The sequence below is a fragment of the Meleagris gallopavo genome, chromosome 15 (assembly GCF_000146605.3).
Source record: "Meleagris gallopavo isolate NT-WF06-2002-E0010 breed Aviagen turkey brand Nicholas breeding stock chromosome 15, Turkey_5.1, whole genome shotgun sequence".
NCBI lineage: Eukaryota > Metazoa > Chordata > Aves > Galliformes > Phasianidae > Meleagris > Meleagris gallopavo.
This window is the reverse complement of record NC_015025.2, coordinates 15,887,510-15,906,867: the sequence shown is the minus strand read 5'-3', so window position 1 is coordinate 15,906,867 and position 19,358 is coordinate 15,887,510. Positions and strand designations below refer to the sequence as shown.

The following is a 19,358-nucleotide window of genomic DNA, read 5'->3' as shown; positions in this document are numbered from 1 at the left end:
TTGTCCTCATTTTAAAAGGAGGTCAGGAAGGTCCTATTTTAAAATGGCACGCTAGCTTAGAAGTAGGTTTTTGGTACCCTCTGTGTATTTGTTTATTTAAAAAAAAGTTTAATGTTTCAAGTGTTTGATAATGTACTGTAATGTTTCAGGAGGCAGAATTGGGTTTTCTGGAACAGGAATATCAAAGATCAAATTGGCAAGGCTTTATCTTTCAAGGCTAGATTCATAGACAGCAAATCCATTATATATCCAGGCAGGTATTTATCACTGTCTATTGGCTTTTGTACAGCCAGGTTGTCCAGTTACATGAGGATTTGGCTGTTCACCAAAGACAGAGGGGTGAAGATGAGAAAGGGAAGATAGGGTAACTTCTGCAAACACAGTGTTTCTGGAGTTTCAGGTACTGTGTATGACAACTGCACGTGGCCCATCTTCAAAGCAAGCAGGCAGGGACAGATGGCTCAGTGGGACAGATGAGCTAAGGATGAGGAATCTCAGGTGCTCTTCCCATGTGCTTGCTGCTCTGCCACAGCTGGTGAAGGCAGCTTGGGCCCAGATAAAGGCTCTGTGTTTCTGGTTGGTTGTTACAGCTGGGTTTTGTTTTTAGCATGTTGGTTTTTCTTTGGGAGTAGGTGTTGGTTTTGTTTTGTTTTGTTTTTTATAAGGGATAGGTGCCATCCTTTAAAGTCAGAACAATAGCTTAATTATGGCATGGTTTTTGATACGTTAAAATTCCCTTTGAAAAAACTCCTGTGATCTTTTATTCCCTTAGGAGTCTCAACAGTCCAGTTTTGGCACTGGAGAACAGAGTAAGTACATTAAACTTCCTTTCCTATGTGCTGTGTTTTTTGTTACGATTGAGTATTCTTAGTACCCCTTAAGAAGTCAGGCTTTTAGAGAATGAGCTCTCCAGACTGGAAATGGAATTGATCGTATGTAAAGATCGTCCGTACTTCCTCAAGACCTACAAAACAAACAATTTTATTTGTGGCTTCTTGTTGAGAACTGGAAAGTTAATTACTATTGTGTAACTCACTCATAACTTCTAAAAAAGGGGAGGGGAAAAAAAAAAAAAGAAGTATTGAATCTTTAACTTGCTGTTATTTTTTGAAAATAAGCTTCCTTGGTTGATTTGATTGAAAATAGCTGAGTGTGAAAACAAAACACCCACAAAGAAAACCCCTGGGCATATTGGAAAGCAACAGAATGCATGTGTTCGTATTTTAATAGAAGAAGCACAATGCATTTTCTCCTTTTTCTTGTCCACTTTCACTTTGTGGCTATAAAAATCAAAGAGAACTGATCAAGGACTCAAGTTGGGTTGCTGATGTTCTTGAGTGCGTTATCCCAGAATGTATTTCCAGATTTTAAACAAATACACCTTTTATTCCTATTTGACTGTATCTTCATTTTGAACATTACTGAAATGGAGCATTTTACCAGGTAACATATCTGGCAAAACTGGATTACATTTGTGCTGTTGCCTTCCAGCAGCCTTACCGGTCCCTGTCAAACTGATTAAGCAGATTAAATAGTAAAAGCGGAATGGTTTATTCTTAGGTATTCAAAGCAGCTTAATCTAAACACCTAATACAGTGGGGAATTAGGAAAACAAATTAAGATTTAATTCCATGAAGCTAGCCAATAGATTTAAATTCTGGAAACAACTGGTCTTTAGGTATGTAATCAGAGAGGCGGGGTAAATAAAAGCACAGAACCATTTCTCAGCTCCTGTTTCAGTTTTCTGTGAGACTTCTAACAACCTCAAGTCTTGTTTCTGTTGTGCTATGCTTAGTAATTTACTAGAACTAAAGAACAGGGAAGGAAAAAGGAGACAGACTGAAAAGCAGATTATATCAGTATGCGTTCTGACCGTAGGATTTGGTTTATGAGTTTGCTTTTTGGATGTAAAGACTTCATTCACTAAAAAAGCTGGGCAGGAATGCTGAAACAGATAAAAATCTTGATAGGCCAATTGATCTCCTGTACTCAGCATGCAGAAGGTAACAGAATAATTTTCTCGGAATGGTTTGGGTTCTAAGGGACCTAAGATCCCATCCAGTTCCAAGCCTCCCACCAGACCAGGTTGCCCAGGCCCCATCCAGCCTGGCCTCATGCACCTCCAGGGATGGGGCACCCACAGCTCTCTGGCAGCAGTGCCAGGGCCTCCCCACACTCTGACTAAGGAATTTCTTCCTAAAATCTAATCTAGACCTCTTTTACTTTAGGATAGTCACTGCTATCCTGCCTCGATAGAAGCAGAACAGTTTTTCACACCTTCAGAAACAAATTAAGCTTGTGTTGGTTTAGACAGCAACGATTTAAAAAAGCCTTCTAGATTTTCTTGATTAAAGTGGTTGTTTCTCTTGGCATTCTGTCTCTGCTCCGCTCACTTGGTCAATCTGTGAGAGGCTGCACCTGACGTCAGCTGCTCCCTCTTTCTCCTGTTCACTTGGCCATTCTTGAGTTTGTTTAGCTAAGCCTGTTTACTTCTGGCCACTTCGGAGTGACTGTTTTGCTGTCTGAGTTTAAAAGTGTACAGCTTTGTTTCTTTTTCCTTCTAGAACGATATAATCCTTCATCAAAAACATCCAATGGCCATCAATCCAAATCGTAAGTAGCAGTTGAGAAAACGTTTCTCAAATAATAGTCAATTTTTAAATGTAGCTGTTTCTTTAATAGAACGTGTCGGTTCTTGCACACTCTTTGTCATGCTTGCACTTAGCTGACAGGGGAAAAAAAGCTGTTTTCGAGCCATTTTCAGGGACAGTAGTGCAAATATGGCGCGTTGGTGTGAGTAACAAGTGCACTGTGCCTTCCTTCGTTTCCCTGCCCTCTTGTCAGCTATAGGATGCTGAGCAGGAGTTTGGCCTTAGGAATTGGCTTGTGAACTGGAAAGGTATCAGCATGTAAGAAAGGGCAGGATGGGGCAGGATTTACCAAACATGTGCACTGCTAAGCTGTCAGCTGGAAGCAGCTTGTTGCAGTTGCACAAATAGGATGAGGAACTGTTCTGTTATTAGAGAAGGCGGTAAATTAAGTTTGGGCTCTAGTTAAATTTGTACTACTCATTCTCTTAGTGACTGACAGGCATTTTTATTAGTTGTGTACACAGACCTAACATTATGCTTCATTAATCATACATCAGAAAGAAAAAATAAAAAGCAGCAGGAAGATTCTAACTGTAGTCTGCCTTATTCATACCTGAAAATTGACTATGTGCTGTTTAAATACTACTTCCAAACAAAAATGTCCATACCAGCTGATGGAATGTTTATTGAAAGCGATTCTGGATCCTGGAGGTCTAAGTTAATACTTGCTGTGATGCAGTTGCAAAATGAAGTTTATCTTTTCTGCTTGTCTGTGTACATTTTTCAGTATTAATGAGATTAAAAAACATGTGATATATGAGAAGGAAATGGAAAATAATTGAAGACTAGTTTTTTTTTTTTATTTATTTATTATAGACTTAGTCAGTTTCCTGAAAACATGAGGTTTCAGATGTTTATACGCGGCCACTTCAATAAGTGGTAGCAATGGAGTTCATCATTTGGCTTTGCTTTTGTTATAGCAGTGTAATCCTCTGTGAAAGAGCTGTGCTGGTTCCAGGATGGGAGGATGCAGGAAGATGCAAGAACTGGAGTTAGCACTGAACGTTAGTTGAAATGAGGTGCATGGGAAGAGGGATGAGAAGATGTTTGCTGTGTCAGTAGAATTTCTGTTTAAGTGACTGTGCTCTGTTCAAAAAGCATTAAAAATGAGATAAAGGCATCTTTTGATAAGGGTAGCAGCGGAAAATAGATATGGAACTAGATTCTTGAGGTTGGTGTTTCTTTTCAGATTAGAACAGCTGTACTGTGAAATTGGGAACTATTCTAATCCTTTCTTATCTTCTTTCTCCAGATGCGAATCGAACCAGACAGAGTAAGATGTTTTATTTTTGTAATAAAGGTGTTTTTAAATAAGCACAAATACCCCACTATGTTTTCATTGTGTTCCTGTACTTTCAGTATCATGAAATAGTATGTGTATGCATGACTAGGATAAGTAAGAGTAATTATACTTTGAAGAATAATAGAAAATTTACCTTGTAGAACTGTTGGGTTTTTGCCACTAGACAGGAAGCAGTCACAAGTCTTACATTTCTTAATTCAATGTAAAACAGCATTTTTGGCTATTGTGTATAAGAGGTTGAACACAGATGTTTTAGCTCCTCCCGCAGTAGTAAAACGTGTCAGAATTCCTTTCTAAACTTAAAAGAATGAACAAAGGAATCAAAGCACAACAGTCCATAGTTTTCTTTAAAGAATGACTTAATTTGCTGTTCTTAAACGTTAAATGTTTTAAATGGTAACTTGTGGATTTCACCCACACACCCAGCTCTGTAGTATAAACAGTAACTTGTTGGAATATAGAAGAATGCTTTGAATGTAATTAAGGTACATGGAAAAACTTGTCTCACTTTCTCCCTTTTACTTATTTAGTATGTTGAAAGATGACTTAAAACTTAGCAGTAGTGAAGACAGCGATGGAGAGCAGGTATGTTCGTGAGATACCCAAGTTTCAGAAAAATATACTAAGTATATTGACAGTTTGTTACTTCAGCAGTGTTCAGTACACCAACAGCAAACTGAACAGCTTAAGAGGAGGATTTGCAATTGAGATACAAAAATAGTTAGCAAGTTTTCAAACAAACTTCAGGTATTCTAAAATGCAAATCTGGGGGAAAACGTCTGTTTTGTGAGAACAGTACATTTGTACCTACAGAGTCATACTTTGATTTCAAATGGGCTTTCTCTGAATGTGAAATGAAAACAGAGTCTATTCCAAACACACACATGATGGGCTGCCACATAGAGAGCCCCTTGTGTTCTGCTGTGCTGGCTAAAGAGTGCGTGGGACGCATGGTTCCATGCAGCAGCTGTTTGGAATGAGAGCTGCTGTGTGTGTCTCTTACTCCCAGGTTGTATCTGTAACCATGAGCCTAGAAGCTCCTTCATTTTTATCATCTCCTTTTCCCTCTTTGTTGGTATTAATTTTGTGCAACTCCAGCCAGAGGCATTCAACGTGCTGAATAAAACACACCTGTTGAATTTATGCTACCCAGCAGTAGTCCACACTACTTTTTTTTGCTGTTCTCACTTCTGCTGTTTGGTATTTTTTCACATGGAAAACTTGAAGATAGTACGTTTAGTTGGTTAACTACTAGGACATAGGACATTTCTGGAATAGCATGCTAAAAATTTGTATCATCTGGCTCTAAAACATGGTATGGGGGAGTGGAGAAAATAGGAAATCTCAGAACTACTGTCAGAATATAGAGGGTTCTGAGATGACACATTTGTGGTAAAAGCTTGGATAAAAGAACTCTGATTTATTTTTCCTTCTATACAAGGAAAAGGCAGGCAAATTTAAACTTCTGTCTAAATATTTAAAATCTTTAAGACTTTAAATCAACACTTTGCAACATAATTGCATATATGCAACTTCTAGAAGCCTCATGCTCTTTTTAATTGCAGGACTGTGATAAGACAGTGCCAAGGAGCACACCTGGAAGGTAGGCATTCCTTTATTTTCTGTGCTGCAATCCAACAAGTAGTGATGTTTGGTCCAGTCAGCACTCCTGGCTTGATCTAGTTTCTAAAATCAGTGTCTGTTGTTTGTCTTTGATTAAAACAGAAGGTGATTGGAGTTTAATCAGTGGCTAAATAACACGTATTCTGCAAGTTATACTAACAACTTTGTGAAGGGGGGAGGGGAACAAGGTGTTCAGCTGCGTTGAACTCTTTAGCAAATGTTATTTAAAATATTACATTTTATTCTTCCTAATGGAAGAACTTCCAGGATGCCTTTGTGCACTGAGTAATGTTTGTTCATTTTTTTCTTCCCTTTTGTTTTCAGTAGTTCTGAACCTTCACAGCATAACAGTGAAGGAGCAGATAATTCAAGGGATGACTCGAGCAGCCATAGTGGATCTGAAAGCAGTTCGGGATCTGACTCTGAAAGTGAAAGCAGTTCCAGTGATAGCGAAGCTAATGAACCGTCACAGAGTGCATCCCCTGAGGTAGGGTTTGTCACGCATCTGGGCTGTGGTTGGGCATTGATCCTGAGTTTTAAAAGCAGAAAAAATGAACATGTTCTCAGTCTCTTTTTTTTTTTTTAACAAGAACTTCATCTGTCGAGTGTAGAATTATTTCCGCATTCATTCAATATTCTTTTGCTAAAGTACCTGTAATTGGATATGATAGTGATGTTATTTATAAGCACTCGTTTGTTATTTGAGGTGATTTTTACCATAGTTATCTCTTGGAGTGCAGAAATAAGATATGGGAGCAGTAGCTTAAAAACCAGTAGCTTTAAGTCTGGAAAGCCGTGGCAGCAAGTGCTTCCTGTGGGTTGCAGCTCCTCTGGTTGAAGGAAGAGGAGAACTGCTATTTGTAATTATACGCATTTTTCATTAGTTAATGACCCCAGATGCTCGGGTGCACCTCTTGCTTTGGCTTGCAGCATAGTTCAGCTGCAGAAAAGATGGAAGCCATGTGAAACACTGTATCTAACAGAGCTTTTTTAAAATTTATGTTTTTAGCCAGAGCCACCGCCAACAAACAAGTGGCAACTGGATAACTGGTTGAACAAAGTTAATTCACATAAAGTGTCACCAGCTTCTTCGGTGGACAGCAATATCCCATCCTCACAAGGCTACAAAAAAGAGGGACGGGATCAGGGAGCAGGAAGTGGGTACACTGATCAAAGTGGATCCAAGGACTCGATTTCTTCAACACCAGGGCGAGATTCCAAACCCACCCAAAAGGGCTCAGAGAGCAGTCGTGGCAGGCAGAAATCACCTGCCCAGAGTGACAGCTCAACACAGAGGAGGACTGTGGGTAAAAAGCAGCCCAAGAAAGCAGAAAAGACATCTGTTGAAGAGCCTAGAGGAGGTCTTAAAATAGAAAGCGAAACCCCAGTAGACATGGCAACAAACATACCTTCCAACAGGCACAAGGCAGCCACTAAAGGTTCCAGAAAGCCTAATATAAAGAAAGAGCCCAAATCTTCCCCTCGGCCTACAGCAGAGAAGAAGAAATACAAGGCTTCAAGCAAATCTGCCCAGAAATCCAGGGAATTCATAGAAACAGATACCTCATCCTCTGATTCAGATGAAAACGAAAGCCTGCCTCCTTCATCACAAACACCCAAATACTCCGAGAGCAATAGGACTCCTGTTAAATCTTCCATGGAGGAGGATGACAGCTTTTTTCGGCAAAGAATGTTCTCTCCTATGGAAGAGAAAGAGCTTCTTTCACCACTCAGCGATCCTGATGAAAGGTACCCACTTATTGTGAAGATTGACCTGAGCCTCTTATCAAGAATACCAGGGAAGCCTTACAAGGATGCTGATATGCCCAAAGTGGAAAAGAAAAGTGTGCCAGAGAAGCATGCAAGAGAATCCCAGAAGCAGCCTTCTGACAAAGGTTCTACAAAAGGCAAAAGGAAACATAAACAGGTAACAATATTTTAAATAAAATTTTGCCTGTTGTCTTAGCCTTCTACTGTCTCATTACAGGGGTTAAGCATATGGCCCAGTAACCTATGTCATACCTCACTGTAGTGGCTCAATAATTTAAGAAATGACTTTGTCTACCTATTCTGTGTAGAAAAAATGGATAATTCTTGTGCCATTATAATAGGGAATATTGGATATTGAATATTTTCTTTCGGAGTGATGTGTGAAAGGCAGAAGGTTGTACCTTTAGGTGTGTTAGCACTGTAGCTTCAGTTCCTGGAAGTAGAACAGATTGTATTCCCTGCAAACCCTTTGACTTTAGGATTAGGTTTATATAAAAATGTGGTCTTCAGCATCTCTTGGAGACTTAAAGACTATTAAGGTTTCTAGCATTCATAAGACACCTGTATTTGACTTCCCAGCATAAAATCTGATTTTGTACCAAAACCTTTGGCAGATTTTCTTGGTATTTCATAGTGATACGTTTGTTATCAAACAACTTGAGACTGCCACTTTTCAAATATTTGATACAAGCTAGATGCTTCAGGGAATGGTTTTGTGGCCTGTACAAATCTTATTCTGTACACTGCAAGATGCCCACTGAATTGAATCTGTTAAATATGAAAAATTACTGTATCTGTGAAGCTTTAAATGTAGACAGTTATATGGATGTGTTTCTTGTTTGCTGTATTCAGAATGAGGATGAAAACAGAGCCAGTGAAAGCAAGAAAACGAAACTGGAAGAAAAAGCTCCATCAGGACACAAGACTTCTAGCAATAGGGAGTGAGTATCTTGCCTGTCTCTTCAGCACTGAAGGCTCAGGGTGATCAAAGAGAAGACTGATGCCCATCTCCACCTCTTCCTTACCTTCTTCCCCTCCCTCCTCAACAAAATGTCTCCTTATTATTAATCAGTGGGTAACATTTTGTGGCTTCTATTTCTTCAGACTCATTTTTTTGAAGTTTCCATTAGTTGTTGGTGGAAATTCATTTCCGTAACCAAAAACATTGACTAAATAAACCCTACTATGAAGGGTTCACCTTTGATATACTATTTCAGATCAAACAACTGACAGCTGGTATAATTACACCATGGAAAAAAAATTCTCTACAGTGAATATTTGTTGAATTACTAATGTGTGAGAAGCTGCAGCTTCTGGCTGCAGATGCCAGAAGTCTTTCTGAGTTAAATGCTTTCTTTGTATTTGTTAGGAAATGTAGAAAAAATGGATGCTCGTCTGTCGTGTTTTTTTCCTTTACCCCTAATGTTTTTTGGTTGCTAGTGTGATTATCTGAAAGGCACTTGGTTAAATGCAACAGTGTGGTTTTTAAAAAACTGCGTACAATTATTTCTTGTACTGTTCTCTGTGAAAAGGGAAGCCAGAACTAGCAACTGGGTCCTCAGCAGCCAAGGTAAGACTGTACCAAAAGGCTGATGGCTTCTAGAGAACTGTTATCTGGGCCATCTTTTTTCTGAGCTGTCAGGCTGACTCGTCTGCAATAGACAGACTGGCGCTAACGCTGGCATTCATTTCTGACATTACAAGTGTTTGGGTGTTTTTAAGAACTGTTGAGGGATGTGGTTTTATGGTTAGAACTTGCCTTCTGCGTTTTCAGGTCAGAACAGATAAAATGGTGAAAACTAGTTCAATCAGGCTTCATAACATCTAGTTACTGTGGAGATTATTCTCTTCCTCTGAATCTGTCTTGCTATGTTCAACATTAAAAATCTTGGTGTTTTTTTGGGGGGGGAGGAGGAGGGCTTAAATGGGGAAGGGTGTGAGTCTGATTTAAAAGAAAAAAAAAGTGATGTTGGATTTTTTGTTTATTTCTATTTTGAAAAATAAAAATCAAAACTGAATGTATTCATTTTGTCCAGGTCTTTAAAACCAAGTGCTGTTAAAGAGAAGGATTTACTGCCATCTCCTGCTGCCCCAGTCCTTCAGAAGGATTCCAAACAAGAGCACGGGTCCCGGAAGAGGACAGTCAGTCAGTCGTCATCCTTGAAGTCCAGCAGCAATGTTAGTAAGGACAGCAGCAGTGGCGGTAAAAGCAGCTCATCTTCTAAACAGAAGAAGATGGAGGGGAAAGGTTCTGGCAGTGCTAAAGAAACAAAGGTAAAGGGCCTGTTCTGTGAGTGCCTTGAACTTCTTTCTTGGCTTTGCAGTTTGATGTGCACAGTGTCATCTAAATAATTTGCAGTTGAAGATGAAATGTAATTGGTTTCAGATTTGCCTTGTTTCATGCCATGGTGCTTAAGACTCTAAATTGGAAAATAACTTGGGAGAGATTGTTGAATATTAATATTTATTCCTACCAAATATTTATGTTAATTACTAAAGTGAGTTTAGTCATCTTTTGATGACAGATGCTGCTTATTTGCTGTTTAATTTGTTAATGAGAAATATCACTACAAATCTGTTTACCCAGAATGAACAATGAGGTTACTCCTATGTTGCTGGAGCAAGTACAGTTCTTGTCCTCATTTTAAGGAGGACAGGAGCTGGGTCTGTGCACAGTGCTGAGATGCAAAGCTGTGGCTCTTATTTTTCATCCTAGGATTCTAGAAAGTTCATCTGATTCCAGCTCAGGAAGGTACAGAGCTCTTTGTGGTTAAAGTAGAGAAAACTGTTGAAAAGGTGATGCAGAAAACATTTTTTAAGCAACTTAGATTAAGAACATGTTTAGTTGGTGGGTTTCAAAAATTTTATAAGATGATGAGATTGTAAGGTCATGAAATGTAACGTGCTTTTTCATTAGTATATAAGCATGCATTACTGGACAGAATTTAACTTTGAGGACATCTGGGTATCTGTGTAGAGCAGTTTCTATTGTATAGCCAGATTCGAGTGTAATATGTTTGAGTTGGAGGGATTTCACCTTTATCTTTGGGACTCCAAATCTTTGAGTGCTATAAAGTGTTCAGGAAGGATAATTGATTTGAGGAGGAGTAGAGCAGCAACTTGCCATTAGCAATGGCAGAAAGTAGCTTAGTCATCAGGGTGGAGTTCATGCAATATTCAAACTGGGAGACCTGCTGGATTAATTTACATGCCATTACTGTGAGATTTTAGAAACCTGGGAAGGTTGTGTGCATCGATGTCTACACTTACAAGAAGGCTGTAGATAGCAGATTTGCAGCATAGGCTGCTGCTCTGGCCTTGCCTTATTCATCAGTACAGAACTGTCCCTAAACCAGCTGTTAACTTGTTTAATGCTTATCTTTTCATACTTTCAATATGCTTAGTCATGTCTTTTTTAAAGAAGTATGTTCTTCCTGTATTTCCCTGCATGTTTGGTAGTGTTTTATGTTACACTGGTAGAGAGGGCATTGCTGTGCAAGCGTAATGCCTTGCAACTTCGAGATCCTTCTGATTAGCAAGGATCTGATAAAGGCAGGTTATGAAATACTCTATGCAGTTGGCCTTTGGTCATGATAAATCAAAAGAGCTGAAAGTGCACTGGAGCTGGGAAGTTGCTTTATGCTGTTGAGCTAGTAAGGACAGATTCATTTAGAATTCACAGGATGTTTTAGTGTCCTTCTTTAGCCTGAATTGTCACACTGAGCTATGTAAAATTAAGGGGAGCAAGGACAGCATGTTGTGAGGACAGCTGTTATTTCTCCTGAAGATGGTGTTTCTGAAATACTAATCTTTTCAAGCCAGAGACATTCAGCAGTTTATTGTTGAAAGACATGAGAAGTAATAAAAGTATATATAGCCTCTTTGTTCAGAGTGGAAAATCAAGATTTAGCAATATGGGAGATCTCCTACTGCAGTAGGGCTCAGCTTAATTATAGCCTCTGTGTCTCCCCTGTGCCAGCATGAGATGAAAGCCTCAGGGAAGCTGTGTTATTATATGGTGAATGGCAGCTAAAGCAGCTACAGAACTGACCTTATTGCTTATAGAGTGTAAAGTCATGGGAAAAATGTGTACATTAAATAGCTTTTTGTCTTTAAAAAAAAAAAATTTTTGACATTTCAGGAAAAGATTCTGAACAATTCATCAAACTGCCCTCCTGTTTCTACTCCATCTACGGAGAGCTCAAAGTCAAGAAGAGCAAAACTTGTTTTTGATGACAGGTAAGAAAGGCAGAGGGTGCCTTTCCCTTCTTGGGGATGCTAATCTTGGAGCACAGCGAGCTCTCTGTGGAGAAGAGAGTTGTCCTATTTGCTTCACAAAAGATGCTGAATGCTAGTTTATGCTCTGGAGATCTGTGTATTGTTCCTGCAACAATGTGCTTCTCTGCCTGCTCTGTGCACCATTGACTTGGCAGATAGTGCACTCCTAGAGGAGGAAATCCAGCCTGCCCTGTGTGTTCCTGTGGAGCGTGGACCCAGTGGTAGACTTAATATTCCAGGGTTGTCCTGTTTCTAAGTGTTGATATATCCATGCACCCTTTCAGAGTATCACTACTGCCTGTCTGCCTGTTCTCTTAACAGAGCCTGCTTCACCCACAGTGAGCAGTTGTTGTTTTTGGTAGCAGAGAGGAGCCTTCATTTTTGAATTGCAGATCTACAAGACTGGGATTTTGATACAGTAACTCCTGTTATTGTAACTTGAGTTAGAGGGGGCAGAAGTGAAAGCTGTAACATTAACAAACTTATGTCATAAAAGGAAGTGCAGCATAGCTGATCTGAGTCCATAAATGTGTCTTCTATTGTAGGACTTACTCAGCTGATCATTATTTACAGGAAGCAAAGAAGTTAAAACATAATGCAGATGCATTGGTAAGTAAATCTGCAATGTTTATCCAGTGTTTGAATGTTATGCTGGGTTTTGTTTACTGCTTTTGCTGTGTTGCTGCCTGTCTGTGCTAGATATTTCTGGTATTTCCTTTCAATATTTCCCTTTTTTTTTTTTTTCCCCCAATCTTCTCAGTCTGACAGGTTTGAGAAGGCTGTGTACTACCTAGATGCAGTAGTGTCGTTCATTGAGTGTGGGAATGCATTGGAGAAAAATGCTCAGGAATCCAAGTCCCCGTTCCCTATGTATTCAGAAACTGTGGAATTAATCAAGTAAGCACTGTAGGGCACATACAAAACTCAAATGGTTGGGGAAGAGGGCTGGAAATGGGAGCTTCTACGTTTTACTGATGTTCTGCCACTAACTTTTGACGTCCCTTACTCTCCACTAAGAACGGATCACTTGCCACTTTGTTCCAGTTACTGGAGCTTAAAGTGTGTTCTTGGAGGTTGAGATCCTTTATTCCAGAGTTCTTGATGCTTTAGCAATTTGTAACATGTGCAGGGCAAAACTATATCCAATTATTTCTAGCCATGCTCTGTTTAGGGTCTGAGGGAGAAATCTGAAACAGTGAAGGAATTGGAATTAGAATTTCATAAGAACTTTGGTGACTGATAAATGATAGTATGATATTTTATTTTGTGGTTTACTTGATAGATTGTTTTCTTGTTGATAATTTGTTTATAGGTACACTATGAAACTGAAGAATTACTTGGCACCGGATGCTACGGCTGCAGATAAAAGGCTAGCAGTGCTTTGGTACGTGTATCTTGAACTTTTTACTACACACTGATTAACTGAAACTGCTTTCTCTCCATGAAATGCTGTCTTACACTGAGTTTTCAGGTGTTTTGAACCAAATGGGAGTTTTCCATTTGACTACACAGAACGGTGGATGCTATGGATTGATTACTGTAAATCAGAACGGGGAGCATGTTAACAACAGCAGATAACTATTTCAACTATTGAGGAAATTACTGACTTTTTTCAGCTCCATAGCATTACGTCAGTTAATGCTTTTGTTTTAGAATGCGATGTCATTGGTCAGTTGACTGTTGCATGCAATGAAGTTGTCAATGTGGCTAAAAATGATAGAGGTGCCTTTGTGAATTTCATCATCCTTAATGTTTTGATAAAATTGCTGTTGCTGAACTGAGCTCTTCATTTTCTCTCTTTGTAAATTATAATGTTCAGAAATAATGGATTACAATTGAGTTGGTTGCGTAGTCATCTGATGTTGGGCTGTGACCTAAGTGCTTTGGGAAACTTTGAGATTGCATTAACAAGCAAACTGTTGTCTGGTTTTGGCTTTAATTTTTGTAAATTAACATAATCAGCACACACTGCTTTACTCAACTGAATGAATTTACGATTCTCCTTTGAAAATTTCTTGGAAAGGTGAACTTCTCTATTGGATTTGAGTGGAGTATCAGCAAAAAGATTTGGGGTCCTTGCTGTGTGTTCACCCAGTGAAATGGCAAAACTTGGAATGGCTGTTAAGAATTGTCACTTGCCTCCTGGGTTAATTAAATGGCTGCAGCAAGTAGCAAAACTGAGCTGACTGTGTCAGTGGAAAAGAATAGAGGGAGCTATGGCAGAATGCACCAGACTCAGTATCTCTTGACGTGAGAAAAAAATAAATGAACTCCTTCTGAAGGAAGTAAATTTGAGTTGTCAGCTGAGCTCAGAACTGGAGATGACCTGTATCAGCAAAGTCACTGCAAACTGTAGTTTCAGCTTAAGGCACAAAACTGTTCTTTACTTTCTTGAGAAGTAAAGATGGTGTGTGGGACTTCTGCTAGTTACAGCTGGACAGTTGGCTTTTTACTGTTGAGAGAGAAAGCTTTTAAGAACACAGGAACTCAGTTGACTTTCATGACTTTCAGCATGTTGTGATAAGCTTGACTTTAACCATAAATGTTTTGCTGTTCTGTCTTTGGTTAGTCTTCGGTGCCAGTCTCTACTATACCTAAGGCTTTTCAAACTGAAAAAGGAAAGTGCATTGAAATATTCTAAAACTCTGACTGAACATCTGAAGGTAATTGGAGATATATTTTCTTCAAATATTAAAAAACTAATCAAATTGAAGGTCTGCATCACTTAAAATTCCTCTGCCTGGTATTCAGACTGCTGCATGTGAACTTCCAGTATGCCCCAATTTAGGATTGGACCTTGAAAGTACGTTCAAGCTGCGTAGTTTAAAGCTGGGAGGATACAGCACAACTCTAATGTCATCAACCCACTGGTCCTAATGATAGCTTCCTATTAATATTTTGGTGCAGCTTTTGTTTTTAGTAAATTTAGTTGGCTTCAAAGAGAATTTTAAAATAATTTTCTTGTTGTTGATATAACAAAGTTAAAACTTTGCTCATTTGTGTCTTAGTCATCACTGAAGGAGATGTTTTTCCCAATTTTGAAAGTGCTTTGATGTTATTTGGGATTTTGATTATTGCTTAAAAGAAAAGCCACGATAACTCATGTTCAGAAATGACCAATTAAACAACTAGATAAAATATAATTAGCTGAGGTATAAAGAGAAATTTATTTTTTCCCAACAGAATTCCTATAACAATTCTCAAGCACCGTCACCTGGTATGGGGAGGTAGGTAGTAAAAGTTTTCCTGTATTTCTACATTTATAGCTCATTTTCCACATAACCTGCGAGTCTGAGGTGCTCAAAGAGCAGCTTTCACTTTTTTGAGCCTTGGTTGCTTTTGAACTAATTCCTAATTGTTCTAAGGTCTAGATTTTGATTCTGTTGTTCAGATAAGTGTTCTGATAAGAGACTGCTGTACAGAAATATTCTCAGGCAACTCCTTGTTGGGAGGAATGAACAAAAAAATCCTCAGTGTGTCCTTAACACACAGGTCACTTGTCTCAGTGGTTAGTTGTTTTATATAATGCTTTTTTCTCTCAAAACAATAGCTTTATTAGTGCTGCAGTGATGCACTTGAAGCCCAGATGGCTACAAGTACTTTCATGATTGGCTCTTCCATAGTGTAACAATTTACTTCTGTTCTTGAAATATGACAACAGATTTTTTTATAGATTACTCAGTTAAAAAAAGAAAAGAAAAGAAAAAAAACAAAAACAGAATTTTAGGAGGGCATTTCAGATTTGTATCATGTTACTTGAAAATATAATGGCAGTATAATTGCCTTGCTTTAATTTTTTCATTATTACTATGTAAGGTTCAAGTTATTTAAGCAAGGAATTTAATTGAAAGATGCTGTGTATCGATTTGGCTGTGAGGCTAAAATACAGGAGCTGGAGGAACCTCAGAGATTTTCACTTGTTGCAGGGCCAATCTTGACTTCTCAGTGTGTGAAGTGGGAGTGCTTTAGCATCCCATGTTCTGAGCTGCAGGAAGAGAGGTTTGCATGATGCACCTGACGTACCTGTGCGTGCCTTTTACAATGTAATGTTTTTCTTTGGATGAGCAGCAAGCCTGTTGGTATGCCGTCTCCGGTCTCTCCAAAGCTGTCTCCAGGGAATTCAGGAAATTACTCTTCTGGGGCAGCCAACCCTTCAGGGAGCGGGTCTTCAGTGACGATCCCCCAGAGGATCCATCAGATGGCAGCCAGCTATGTCCAAGTTACATCCAACTTCCTCTATGCCACTGAAATTTGGGACCAAGCTGAACAGCTGTCTAAAGAACAGAAAGGTAAGGGTAGGCAAAGGCAAGTTACAACCTCAGGCTTGCACGTTGTGCTAAATTCTGTCAGGTTTTCAATTTTGGAGTTACGGTTAACAGTGCACAATGGTACTTAATTGGGTCCTCTGCAAAAGGAAGATGGAAAGTAATTCCTTTGATGACAATGATGCCCTGAGCTGGCTGTCTTGGTTGTCAATTATTGTTGTTGGAAATGTAACATTTCCTACCAGCTATCCTTAAATAAGTAAATAACTCTTGCATTTCCTGTAAGCTGTTCTCTGTAGGAAGCAGAACTTGGTGCATTTCCTCTTCTGAAATGCTGAAGAGAACATACACATTTGAGGAGAAGGCCACAGTGTAATTATGCTTAGCAACCTGTCTTCTGCAAAACAGTAAAGCAATGGACTAGAAAGGACCTCTTTCCTTTCTTTTTCTTCTGCCATCATTCAGCCATCTTCCATTTCTTTTGCCTTTATCTGGAAGCTCTGTGCTGAGAAGGTGTTCTTTTAGGGAGTGCAGTATTTCCCATACAGCAGCCAATGCCAAAGACTGTGCCTAATCTGTGTTTCTGTTGTTTTAGAGTTCTTTGCTGAACTGGATAAAGCTATGGGCCCTCTGGTTTTTAATTCAAGCATCATGACAGACCTAGTGCGTTACACCCGTCAGGGACTACACTGGTTGCGCCTGGATGCCAAGTGATATTTGAACTGAAGGAATGGAAAATAGAACACGTTTTTCTCGCTGCCTCTGATTTATCTCCACAACACTGTGTCATGTCAATAAGGAAGACTGCCATAACACATTGCTTAGTTGACACTAAGAGCAAGGAATGCTTTCACACGTCTCCCATCCTGATTTGTGTTTTGTGTTTTAACCCAAAATTATCTTGTTAATGGACTCCTTCAGTATTCCCTTCTTAAGTTATTTAAATATTTTTAAATTTGCGACATATAAAGGTGTAGCTTTGCTAATCTATCATGGATAGATTGGGTCATTGGAATTCCCGTCATAATGCGTAAATAGTTGGTTTAAATCCTATTTATTTTAATTTTTTAATTTTAATTTTGAAAAGCCCCGTTTTGGGCAGTTTTTAGCCGTTTCTTCCCTAAATTTACCCTTCCAAGTACTTAGGAAAAATTAAACATAGACACTTTATTTAAGTACTTTGTGAGCTTTGTTACTCTGTAATGTCTTGTGGTGGTAGAACCTGTAAAAGGAATTAGGATTGATAGGTTCTAACGTGTAGAAACACCATACTTTTCATGCCTAATGCCTATGAATCAACTAATAAATGACAGCTAGAGTTTTATTATTGCAGAATTTGTACTAAATAGAAAAATTCCAGATATTCTTCTACGTATTAAAATACTTCATTTAAATGAATTTTAAAGAAATTTATATGGAAAAATATTTAGCTGGATCTGACTTGGGTTGCTTTCAAGGCAGTTTCAAAACATTGATTTAACACTATAACAAATCACGAAACATTGCAGTAATTTGCATTTGATGTAATATCAGAGTAATGGTGTAGGAATGAACTTCTGATAGGTGCGATGCATATAGGAAAGGTTTCTGAAATGGACAATCTTGTGCTATTTTATATCTCTTCATTTAAAATGCATTTTGTTTCCTTGCTTGTCATTTTTTGACACTTGCAAAATCCGCAGTTTTGTGGTTTAAAAAACAAAAACAAAAACAAACAGTAGTTAAATTCCTACCAGAACTGCCATTTGCATCTTTTTCATTGACTGGAAAATCAGGAATCTTAAGTAGAGATGGAGATCCATTTTTTTCCTTTTAGGGTCTGATGGTTAATGGACACTACAGCATGACAGTGCAACAGCCATTGTGGGGTGGGGAGCACACCTGCTATTACAGGGAAGTTGTCTAATCGTTTTGATGCAGAATGGATTTAAAACTTGTATTTACCCCATATTAATGAAGGTCCCATTCATGTTTGATGCATTTGATGGAGCAGAACATTCATTTGAGAGGAAGTTTGAGTTGGTGCAACAGAAATAGTTTGTGAAGTTGCAGTTGACTGCTCCCGAAACGTGTAAACCAAAGTACCTTTCCACGTGAGGTGCTTGTCTGAGTCAAAGGTTTAAAATGCTACTGCTTTCAGTATTGCTTAGTGCCCCTAACATGTCTGGTGTGCCTTATGCCTTACTTTTAGATGAAGATTTTATGAACTGTTTACAAGATGTTTTACAGCAGGACCAGGTGTACTGTATGCAGTGGTCTTCTGCAGTACTTGGGTAAAATTCCATTTCCTTTTTAAAAGCACCAGTGTCTGTCATGCGAACTGACTTCTCATTGCAATGGTCTCCTTTTAAAGAATCAAGCTCTGAATATTTTGGAGTGCGATTGCGGAATGCTGCTTTGTTTTATCTCCCATTTAACCCTTAATTCTGTACCAGAGATGAACGCGCACGTTCAGGAAAAATTATTGCACTAAAGTTTTGTGTCGTCGTGGTTAAGTGCCAAAATCATGGCAACCTCGAAAGAAGGAATAGAATTCTACGCTCTTAGTACTGCAGTATGTCCTATGGGCTTTAAGAGTTTAGGAGTTTTGCAAATGAGTAACCTACTAAAAGGTAGCTGCATATTCGTAGAGCTTCCTTTGCGTTCCAACGTATTTTGTACTTCCAGAAGAGCTTTGCTGCGTACGAACCAACACGTGGTTGGTTAGCAGACCTGTGACTTTTCCCATTACAGCTGAATCACCGATCAGGTCTGCTGGTTGGAGCATCCTTTTTATTGAATCACTGTGCAAGATGGCGTTTCTTTTCGTGTTTGCTGTTAGAGACAGAACTCTGTACCCTCAGACTCTGCATCCTGGTTAATGGGACACTGTCAACTAATTTTTCCTTTAATACTCTAAAGTGCCTAGCACTCTTTTGACGCTATATAAAAAATACCTTTTTAGAAGTTGCATTCGTAGTTGATTTTTTTGTGTAGTGCTGCACCAGGCGGCGCGGCTGCTTTCGGCTTGCTCCTTTGTGCACAGTGACCATGACTGTAAGCAGGAATGGTCCCATCTCTGGGAATTTGTTTTCTTTTTTATTTCCTTATAGAGTCCCACAAATACCTTTTGGTGTCACACACAGTTGTCTCTTAAAAAAGTGTATCGCTTGTCCCCGTGTCGGCGGGTCTTAAAATATTGTCTTCGCGTAACTGAAAGACTTCCTACGTTGTGTCAAAATGTGGACCTGAAATGGCTGACAGAGTCTGTCACAGGGAAGTGTTCCCTGGAGTGCTGTCCCAAGTTTTCTGTCCGTACAGGAGATATGCAGTGGTCTTCTTATTTGAAAAGAAATGCCTTACTGATCTGTGGCTATTTCGATCAGAGAAACTTAAACTTCACGCTTCCAAAAGCATATCTGATTTGGGACTTACCGTTGTGTCAGACAGACGTTGTGTGCTTTGTCAGATTTCATAGCTATAAAAAAA

General features: G+C 39.0%; 1 protein-coding gene across 2 annotated transcripts in view; it reads left to right on the top strand.

Annotated features, from left to right (window-relative positions):
- AFF4 (AF4/FMR2 family member 4) overlaps positions 1-19,358 on the top strand; it is a 29,210-nt gene extending 9,852 nt beyond the window's left edge. Inside the window, exons 5-21 of one of the 2 annotated variants that reach the window (XM_019620498.2) lie at positions 773-809; positions 2,565-2,613; positions 3,904-3,924; positions 4,485-4,539; positions 5,520-5,557; positions 5,905-6,064; positions 6,587-7,504; positions 8,200-8,288; positions 9,384-9,621; positions 11,489-11,586; positions 12,171-12,234; positions 12,386-12,522; positions 12,938-13,009; positions 14,195-14,288; positions 14,809-14,852; positions 15,694-15,914; positions 16,486-19,358. In XM_019620498.2, the coding sequence (XP_019476043.1) occupies positions 773-809; positions 2,565-2,613; positions 3,904-3,924; positions 4,485-4,539; positions 5,520-5,557; positions 5,905-6,064; positions 6,587-7,504; positions 8,200-8,288; positions 9,384-9,621; positions 11,489-11,586; positions 12,171-12,234; positions 12,386-12,522; positions 12,938-13,009; positions 14,195-14,288; positions 14,809-14,852; positions 15,694-15,914; positions 16,486-16,604 (2,454 nt within the window). In that variant the 3' untranslated portion in view covers positions 16,605-19,358. Of the gene's footprint in view, positions 1-772; positions 810-2,564; positions 2,614-3,903; positions 3,925-4,484; positions 4,540-5,519; positions 5,558-5,901; positions 6,065-6,586; positions 7,505-8,199; positions 8,289-9,383; positions 9,622-11,488; positions 11,587-12,170; positions 12,235-12,385; positions 12,523-12,937; positions 13,010-14,194; positions 14,289-14,808; positions 14,853-15,693; positions 15,915-16,485 lie in introns of both variants that reach the window. The other variant, XM_010719237.3, reaches the window with a different exon arrangement.